The sequence below is a fragment of the Dreissena polymorpha genome, chromosome 6, assembly GCF_020536995.1.
Source record: "Dreissena polymorpha isolate Duluth1 chromosome 6, UMN_Dpol_1.0, whole genome shotgun sequence".
Classification (NCBI taxonomy): domain Eukaryota; kingdom Metazoa; phylum Mollusca; class Bivalvia; order Myida; family Dreissenidae; genus Dreissena; species Dreissena polymorpha.
The window spans coordinates 58,906,151-58,916,357 of record NC_068360.1 but is presented as its reverse complement, the minus strand read 5'-3'; the positions used below and the strand labels follow the sequence as shown (position 1 = coordinate 58,916,357).

General features: G+C 34.0%; 1 protein-coding gene across 1 annotated transcript; it reads right to left on the bottom strand.

Annotated features, from left to right (window-relative positions):
- Positions 1-1,602: 1,602 nt before the first annotated feature.
- On the bottom strand, positions 1,603-10,207 carry LOC127833536 (uncharacterized). Its single transcript, XM_052358836.1, has 8 exons — positions 10,035-10,207; positions 8,490-9,623; positions 8,083-8,208; positions 6,324-6,449; positions 5,240-5,341; positions 4,530-4,745; positions 2,263-2,446; positions 1,603-1,987 (listed from the first exon to the last, which is right to left on the bottom strand). The coding sequence occupies exons 1-8, from the start codon at positions 10,063-10,065 to the stop codon at positions 1,837-1,839; spliced, it is 2,070 nt and encodes a 689-aa protein (XP_052214796.1). The 5' UTR covers positions 10,066-10,207; the 3' UTR covers positions 1,603-1,836.

The window sequence follows — 10,207 nt, the reverse complement described above, 5'->3', positions numbered from 1 at the left end:
CTTTACCGTTCAGTATGCATCAAAAGTGTCAAGGTATATAAAAATCTTATATACGATAACAAAACGGTTAGCGCATTACGCTAGTTTAAACAATGCCTGTAACTTCTGCGACGTTTGTTTTCAATATTCATTACAGACAATAATGAACTTTACACAATTGATTCGGGGTGGATTTCTTCTATCGACCGTCGATCATAAACTGTCCCCTTAAACCCCTTGCATGTCAAACGACACTCCTAAGTATTATAATAATTATGTTTAATAAAAACGGGACATTTTAATTCTGAAGAATTTCTACTCTGAATTATCCTGATCCTTTATATAGATTGTCTTATACTGCCACTCACATAATCGTAAACATTTAAAATTTGATTGGCTAATAATTTGACACAAACCGCTCTGTTTAATTCATTGAATTATGCTTTTTTGAAGGCTTGAGTTCAAAACCCACTTTGGTGTGTATCAAACATGTAGCATTTTTAATACAAAAATGCATAAATATAAAATTAATTATTGGTTAAAATATGCTGGAATAAAGGAATAAATATAAAGAATCAGGTTTATATATTTCTACTTTGAGAGTTAATGACGTCGATATACCTTTTTTCGTTGCTTAATTATTTTAAGGCGCATACGTGTTTTGGTTATATTTTCATCAAAACGGCATTATACAAGATGGGAAAGGATGATTCATAGTATAACTCGACCTGCTTGCTTACTTATATTGTGTATATAGTATAAAGGGAAATGTTTAGTCCTGAACCGCCTTCTTATTATCGCATCAAGCTCTTGTCTGTCATAGTATATGACTTCAGTGACGCCGTATGAAGGATTAAATTATTTCGCGATAACCATTGAACAAGAAGAGCAAGTAACAGTCACATCGACTGAGAATGTGAGCAACTGAGTGTGTTTTAGTTGTAGCCAGTGTACTTCTGATGCACATGCATCCTAACCATCCTGTGTGTCCTATTATGAAGAGAAGATTTTGGAAAGGAGGATACGGAAGGAAATAAATTGGGGACAGATCGTAAATGACATAAAAGCCATAAGCGACAAGGTCAATTATGCACTTCAAACGACGAATGAAGCCGTTGAACAGTTGATATTGAGACTTGAGAAACAAGATCAAGTTGTCGATGAAGCCAGCTTGAAAATTGAAACTATGGCATTTTGAATTTGTACATATTTTATTTGTAATTGGTTTTTAAATTGTGCGGCGTTTGTATGTTGTAGTGTTAGGATCACCATAGAACATATAAAAATACTGATAATTTAATTTAAATGTTTAATTTTATTTTTTCTTTAACATATCTACATTTTTTTGGCAAAACAATCATTTGCAATATTTATTTAATTTTAATATTAAATGAAAATATGTGCACTTGTCATCTACGGCAAGCTTAACTAAAGTGACTTTGAGGCGAGATGCTATTTAAGATTGTTAAGTTCGCTGATGTCTCTTTGCAAAGATCGCTGATTCTGGCAAAATGGGCTTAGACCCAAGGGCTTTGCTATGCTTCAGTGCACGCAATCGGCCGAAACAGATGTATGGCCTCGTTACAGCACAGATAGTTGTTCAGAGAAAAAGGAAACTTGCTATAAATTTGTATATTTTATAGTATAGCGTAATCCACATCGCGTATTTACTTTCTGAATACGTATTGTTAGAAACACCATATTTAAGCATGTGTCATTTCCTACAAAACAAATAATTGGAACGTTTTATTCATTAAATGTTTTGTTTATTATTGACCTTAGTCACTATCACATAATTAAACGATCTAACAGGTACACCTGTTATAAAAACGTATCAAAAACATTTGAGTTTATGGGTTATTCAAGACTTCGTAAACTTCGAGAAAATGTTAGGAGAGCCAGGATGGGCAGCCGATAATCGTTCTTCAGAATTGCGATGAAAGACTCCGGGGCAGTTGATTGAATCGTCCGTAATTCTTTTAGCAGTGTGCCAGTCATGCCAGAAAAACTACAAAGAAAATGCTACACTTTAAATTCTTGTATAAACAGATAAACATTTAAAATTGTACCGCAATGCATTGATTAAATTGTAAAAAAAAGTCATACAGCGACTGAATCGACTTTTTCCGCCTATTTATTGCACAATTATTCAAATTACGATACACATTATTATTACAGGTGTATGATGCAATATCATAACTTATAAGCATGCGAAAGAAAAAAAAACATTCTCAAGGACACAAACAAGAGCACGGTACAGGGGGATCATCTTCCAATATCTACCTTTCTATATACTCGTCGAGACCAACAGACAGAAGCCATTGCTTGACCTCTGTCTCACTCCATGGGGACAGATGACTCATTACGGTAGGCAGTCTGAGCAGGTCCGAGTCCAATTCTCTGTGTATGCGTGTAGGGATTGGTGTAGCTGTTAGTTGCTCCGGTCGTCTAGGTGACGACGTAATAGCTTATGAAAGAGAACAAGACCACTTATAAGTAAAATCCGTTCATAGGACATCCCTTTTTTATGTAAAATATATTTAAGTGAAATGTTTTTTCTTTGTACATGTATAGCGGTGTTCAATACATATGGTACAGATTCTGCGCAGAGTATTATGTTAAAACATAACAAAGCGCATATCATTAAACAAAATATAAATTTATAAAGATCTGTACCATTATGAGGCATATGTTTGGTATTGTACTTAAGCAATTAGTGTACTTATTTCTCAAAACGTTAATTATCTGACCTTGACATGTGAGCTTGTCGAATAAGTCATATGTTTTGGTCCCATTTTGTTACACTTTAAAGGCTCGTAAAAGGTGACAAATCCAATTATTATGCATATAAACTGGTCTAATTTTTACCGGATTTCAGTTACTCTTGCATAAAAAATGATAATAACACAGCTTAGGTGTAACATTTTCAACAATTATGGAAGATATACCCATTTCATAATTTGAAGAAATGTTTTCAACTTTGCAATTTCCGTACATGTTCGCTATCTCAGATGTTCCTCGGCTTCTTTCGTAAAGTACGCATATATTGATGAGGTAGTACAAACAACACAATATCCTCGTAAATAAATAAAGAGAACATGAGCTCGGAAAGATATTTTTGTTTTGAATGTCTGGCCTCTTCACCCTTGACCTGCTCACGTGATACACAATGTATTGTGCCGACCAATCAAAATTTGTTATCGGAAAACCGGCTCGGAATCGCTCGGCATGATTGAGTAAACAGCGATGTAAATAAACTGATTGTTTGTAAACACAATTGACTTGGAGGACACTGTATTTTGAGCTCAAAACAAGTTGTATTGCTCATTTGTTTACGGTAATGTCCAATAGCATATATATATTATTTTTTGATAACCTTCGGTAATAATTACGGATCGTCACCTTTTACGGGCTTTTAATTAATATGCACTGGTCATTATGTATAGCGAGCATATACTATCATTTAACTATATCATAACTTTCCTCGTTGAAATGTTGTCTTAAGTAAGCGTTAATGTAATGTTGACACTGAAATCGTTTAATAATTTAATCTTATCCTCACAGCTTAATGCCTAACATTTTAATACCAATGTCGTCAAGTTCTTTCAAAAAAAGTCCTCGGTTGTGCGAAAATGTGAATGTGTCATCGCGCATAGAAATGTAATAAAACGCCCTGGATTAAATGAAACAAGACTATTGCCAAGCGATAAAAGTCCCCTACCTACGCAGGATCCACCAATTTAAGCAATATTTGTAGCTTATTTGTTGCCATAGTAACCAGCATTCTTGACGTAGAAACAAAATGAAATGAAATGCATAATCTCCATATTGCCATCCATCCATGTTTCAAGTTTCATGAAAAAATACGAAAAACTTTTAACGTTATCGCAGAATCCACCATTTTCAGCAATATTTCTAGTCTTTTTGTTGCCACAGCAACTATAATTCTTGACGTAGGAACAAAATGAAATGACCGGCATAATCTCCATATTGCCATCTTTCCATGTTTCAAGTTTCATGAAAAAGATGAAGATCTTTTAAAGTTATAGCAGGTCCAGAAAAGTGTGACAGACTGACAGACACACAGAGCGCAAACCATAAGTCCCTCTCCGGTTTCACCGGTAGGGGACTAAAATGACAAGTCTATTGCCAAGCAATAAATGTCCCCTACCGCTGAAACTCCACCTTTTTCAGCAATATTTCTAGTCTATCTGTTGCCATAGCAACCATAATTCTTGACGTAGGAACAAAATGAAATGACGTGCATAATCTACATATTGCCATCTAATTATGTGTCAAGTTTCATGAAAAAATATGAAGAACTTTTAAAGTTATCGCAGGATCCAGAAAAGTGTGACGGACTAACAGACTGACAGACTGAAACACAGAGCACAAACCATAAGTCGCTTTCGGTTTCACCAGTAGGGGACTAATTATAATTAAATACCAAGGCAAGCTTATCTTATTAATAATATGCTAGAAATATTAACGGATTTTAATGTATCTTATTTAATCTATATGAATGTTTGATTATCATTCAAGCTTAATACCTGAATCTGGTAAATCTTTCATCGTTGGATTAATAAGCCCTCTTCCATTGAGTTCCCGCACCAGTCTTGGGATCTGGACATCTACCATTGGCTCCGAGTAGAAGTCAAAATACAGTCTCGTTCCTGCCAAAATGCCCAGCCATCCGTCTGCCACGTAGCCTTCCTGAACGCGCAAGGGAATAAAGTCCTTCCGCAGACGATAAACATATTCAGCCTCTGGAAAAATGACACATTGTAAAGAAAGTGTAATACAAACTTAAACTATTTGCTGGACTATTTTTAAAGATATTGTCTGCCACATAACATTCTTAATTATAATATTTGGTCAGTATTTAAATTCTATTGTAAATAAAAGTTGACCAGCAAAACTCTTTGACTCAATCACATGACAATTAATTGTTTGCAGTGCAACACACACAATTTGTTTTTGCATTTTTAGATAAAATTAATTATAAATTACTTTAAAATGAATTAAAGATACGATTAAGTATAATTACAATAATACATTTAGATACGTGTGGTCAATGATATGATTGAAATGTTAATGTAACTTCTCGTATTCGTAGTTGACATATATGCATAGTAATACTATTTAGATAAATATTACAAAATATATATGTATTAGACATATTTGTGCGGTTTGTTAATGGACAAAAATTGGCACACAATACATATTTGTGTTGGTTGTTAATGGACAGGACTTGTCCTACCAGTTCGACAGTTTGGACTCTCCTTGTACTTCTGTGACATGCACAGCAGCACCACCGCAGCCTTCTCTACCGCCAGTGCCATTGCCTCTAGTGTAGACCCAGCTGTGGACGAAACAAAACAACATGACATATCATGCAACCAAATAAGAAAGCGTTTATACGTTTCGTCCATTTTGGGTGAAAATAACCATTGTTGAATTATCACATTGAAATTCTTAAAAATGGAGAAAATACCAAAATGGGGGTTATACTTTCTTTTACAATAGACTCATCCCTTAACAAGTACATCAATTCATTATAAATCAAATAACACATATTTTAATATGTTCAAAGATCTGCTAGGTTTTGATATATTGCACACGACACTTTATTCATTATTGTTAATTAAAGACGTTTTAAATACTATAAAGAGCTAAGCTATACGTTTCTTATACGGTGGTATTGAATATTGCAGATGTGTTTACCATGGCCAGCGACTATATAATTCGACCCTTAATTGTCAATGCAACTTGGCAAATATAACCGAAAAAATGCGAAGATAAAATATTCAATTGTCGTTTGTCGTTTAATATTATCGCTTGTCGTTTTAAAGTGTCAAATATCGTAATCTGGGTCGCATTGATTACCCTTAATATACCAAAAAGGTTGACAAGCCCCCGTAATTACGACTTAAACACGCTTCCGTATTACGTGCCGATAATAAGAACGTATTTTATAGGTTAGTGCAAGCATACAGTAATGATAATTTTACTATTCCATTGTTATCCGTTGTGGCTAAACTATGTCAAATTTAATTTATACGTCAATGGTCTTTCCAAACAAAACTTTAATTTTTTTCCTAACAATTGTCACAACAGAGACCAGGAAAAGCGGAATGTGCGGTAACAAAGGAGATCTATGCGGTAACAAACACGTGTTATCACACCCGGCCATATCCTTTCAAAGTTAAATCTTATTTAAGGAAAAGTTACGATTACATTTCATATCAATACATGATATGCATGACACATGTAAAGTTATCATATTGATGAACACGTATCATCATAATGCAGAATGGTCCTGGGTTCATTTATTGAAAACTCACTCATGTGTTCCACATCCATCCAGACTTTGTAACCTGCCTGTTTAAGGCGGTCCTTGACCCTTAACATGATGTTCTGCGAGTCCCATTGGTAGCTGATCATAATATGAGGCTTCCACGGGTCATTCTCTGTTGAAATACACATACTATAATTTAAAGTACAATCCACTTGACAAGTTTAAAAAAAAAACATTATAAAAGATTGCAACATATTGTTTACTTTTAAAATAAAGTTAAAAAAGCATACACATATGGATAATAAGAAATTTGCCCAAAGGACAAGGGTGCCTAATCATTCCATTTTACTTTTGCCTTAAAACTCTACTTATGTCTAACACATTAGAAAATAATTGAAGTGAGAAAATTTTATATCGTTTTTAATGTTTCATCCATCAAACAGCAATACATTTCAAACTACGTTTACAAAGTTCAAAAGATGTGTTGTTCTTGCTGAAACAGGCCACAACTCCGGTTATGAAAGAATTTACCAATCAAAATATGAAGTTGCGCTAGTTCATACGATTTTTTCAATATATTTGTTAATGTTCAGCCTAGAAGCCTTAGTTCTTTTTTCGGCTTCTTGTTTTACAAATGAATAAAATTTAATGTTTTAGTAAATATTGGCCATTACAGCTGTTATGTCAAAGATATCAGGACGAACATATGCAGGTTCGCAAGTGAATATGAGCCGCTCTCTGTGAAAATAAGGTTTAATGCATGTGCGTAAAATGTCGTCCCTGATAAGCATGTGCAGTCCGCACAGGCTAATCAGGGACGACACTTTCGGCCTTAACTTGATTTTTGCTAAGAAGATACTTTATTGAAACGAAAATATCATACACGCTGACTAATCCGGCTACTTTGGGACGACACTTAACGCACATGCATTAAACCCCCTTTTCACAGAGCACAGCCCATATTATGGTTAATATGTTTCTGAAGTGACAGCTCTCTAGTAGCAATAACGCGCTTTGAATTACGCGTGGAACATGTTAAACCTATTTATTTTTGCATTAAAGGAGCCATTCTTTATATAAGGTCGAAAACATCTGATTGCAAATATTAAGTTGCGAAAGTTCACGTGCTGGTTAATAATTTTTCGAAGTTTCAGCCCCTCAGCAGTAATTCTTTTTGGCACAGGTTTTTAATGTACTTTTTCCTTAACTGAAGTTATATAGCACACATTTAAACAAAAATATGTTGTCCGCATGATCACGTGATGCTTTACTTATTTAAAAGTTTAAGCCCTCTTGCAGCAATACTTTTTGAGTAATACCCGCAACACAGAAACACAACAGACAAACGGTATAAAGGAATGGTGGACTCACAAAGGCAATGGCACCTCCCGTGTAAATGCGGTGACATTAAACACATGAACATAGCAATAACACTGTTTTTGTAGATAAGATTGACAAGAATAAAACGATGAGTAAACAAGAAACGTGCTCAAACATTTACGAGTAAAAGTATGAAAACAAATTTAATATCCATCAGAAACGTGTAAAATGCGACGCCTATAATCAGTAAAATATTGATGGCGAGTGACAAATTGTCCTTTCATTGTATGACTTGCAATGCATAACGCACATTTCTCTGTTTTCACATGCATGTTTAAAATGACGGTGATATTTTAAATATTTGAATTGCCTAACTTGCCTAATTCATTTCGCATTAATATGGTACATGTGTTTTAATTATTAACTTTTATTGATTTTGTTCAAAGAAATGCACATAAATTGTTTTGAGAAAAAAAGACTTTTACCTGATGAAGTATTTGACGACCATCTTAAAGTTGTTGAACTGACTTTCATATTCATTAATTCCCAAACAGTTCCTCTGGCAGCATGACTTATTTCGGTATCCGGATGACATTTTAATTCTTGCAGTTCTGTGAAATATAACACATTTGTATTCGAAAATGCTCATTAAATTAAATGCAACTGAAAATTAAAGAGTGTACTTATATCATAACGAGTAACAATACATTAGAAAAATAAGATAATACTATTCCATTTATGATATATCGGTGTGAAATGCGCAATGCACTCTTTTTTCGTGCATGTTATTGTTAACCTTAAAAATAGATTTATTTTTTAAATGTTAATAAAACGAATTTTATAACATACCTGTTAATAGTAAAGTTAATATAAAACATGTAATTATATTTACTTTTAACAATGTGTGGACACTTTTTCATTTTCGACTTGTTGTAGTGATGGAACGAAAGGCTCCACAAGGTTACTATGGTAACCTTGACCTCTTCCAGAAAACCTCTCAGCAACAATACTTCAAACAGCTCAAGGACACCGTTGCTGACCATCCTCAATTTGTTTTCATCGTTAACAGCCAATTGGTTTAATCCCTTCAGAATTTCAATCGCACTCATGCCAAATTTAGCGGTCTTGTGGTCATTATTTTTCAAGGCGTCTGCTAGCACTTCAAAGATGAATACAAAATTTTCATCTTCGGTATTTATCATCACATTTTCATGTTCGCTCAGAATAAATGACAAAATCATGAGTGATTTTATCCTGACCATTGCAATCTTGCTTTTCAGATATGGATGCACAGTTGAAACTGCATTTTCTGACCGTAACAGTATTTTACTGTTTGGCAAGTGCCTAGTGATATTGTGTATTATGCCAAGAGCTGCTTTAACAGTAAATAAACACACTTCGTGTTCATGATATGATTTTAAAGCCAAACTCTTTAGATTATTCATAAGAAAATAAAACATGGTTGAGCTTAACGTGTATTGACAAAAGTTAACATTTGTATCACAGCAAATCCAAAACAACATCAAAAACCTTTTCACAGTTGACCAAATGGTTTGTAATTTAATTGGTACACTATCAGCTTCTTTGTTTGGAAATGTGTTCATTTCCAAAACATCATTTATGTGATGCGTTTCTATAAACATTTCGAACTTAGCGTCTACATTCTTCTCCATAAGAATGTATATTACACGGTCGTCCTTCTTTGTAATACTAAGTAAATGAGCAAGTAGCGTCGACCAATCATCATTTTTCTCATTCATACCATCAAGAAACTCAAGAGTATGTATACTATCTGGGTCATCTGGAACCTCATTGATTGCCTGCACATCTTTATCGGGTTTTACCAACACTATTTGTTCAGTCATGTAACTATCCAAAGAAGCTTCCACAATAATATTTGTTTTATTACATTCAGCTAACAAATTGTTCCTTGTCCTGTCTTTTCGTGTCCATGAATTCTCGCTTGGCTGACAACATTTGGAACATGCTGAACAAAGCGAAGGGTATGACGCATGGACACCACAATCTGTAATAACAGGTATAGCCAAATGATAATATAATATATTAAATCTTGTTTATAACGATTGCATCTTTTTAGATAATTACGTATGCATGCAATCAACCAGTTTCAGTAATAGATGCGTAGTAATTTATGAAAATGGTACAACTATCAATAAGCAAAGATTTTAATGAATGACCGATATGATTTCCTATTTCCGCTTCAGAATTACTGTTGTTGATTTGTTGTTGTTGTTTTTTTTTCAATTAAAAGTTATGAGCCTGTCATATGAAATTTGTTCGTCTTATCAATTGTAAGCTAATTTAGCACAATAGAAAGAACGAAAATATTAGATAAGATATTATTATAATTGTTTCCATGGATTACATCTCTCTTACATCATATCAGCCTCATAAACGTAACAACATATGATATTACCTATACATCGACGTCCGGAGGCGTTCCCCATTTGTTGTTATAACATATTTATATATCAGAATGTGTCGTTCTCTCGCAACTTTCTAATGCATTCTCGTATACTCTTCTTTTGTTCTGCAAATATAGTATGCGATTATTAAAACCAACATGTGTTCAATAACAACAACTACGGG

Excerpts from the sequence above, each read along its gene's own strand:
- LOC127833536 (XM_052358836.1), bottom strand. The coding sequence starts at position 10,065 with ATGGGGAACGCCTCCGGACGTCGATGTATAG. Across the intron at positions 5,342-6,323 it reads GATGGATGTGGAACACATGA|CTGGGTCTACACTAGAGGCA; the intron begins GTGAGTTTTCAA and ends TTTCGTCCACAG. Across the intron at positions 1,988-2,262 it reads CTCGACGAGTATATAGAAAG|TTTTTCTGGCATGACTGGCA; the intron begins GTAGATATTGGA and ends TTTTCTTTGTAG.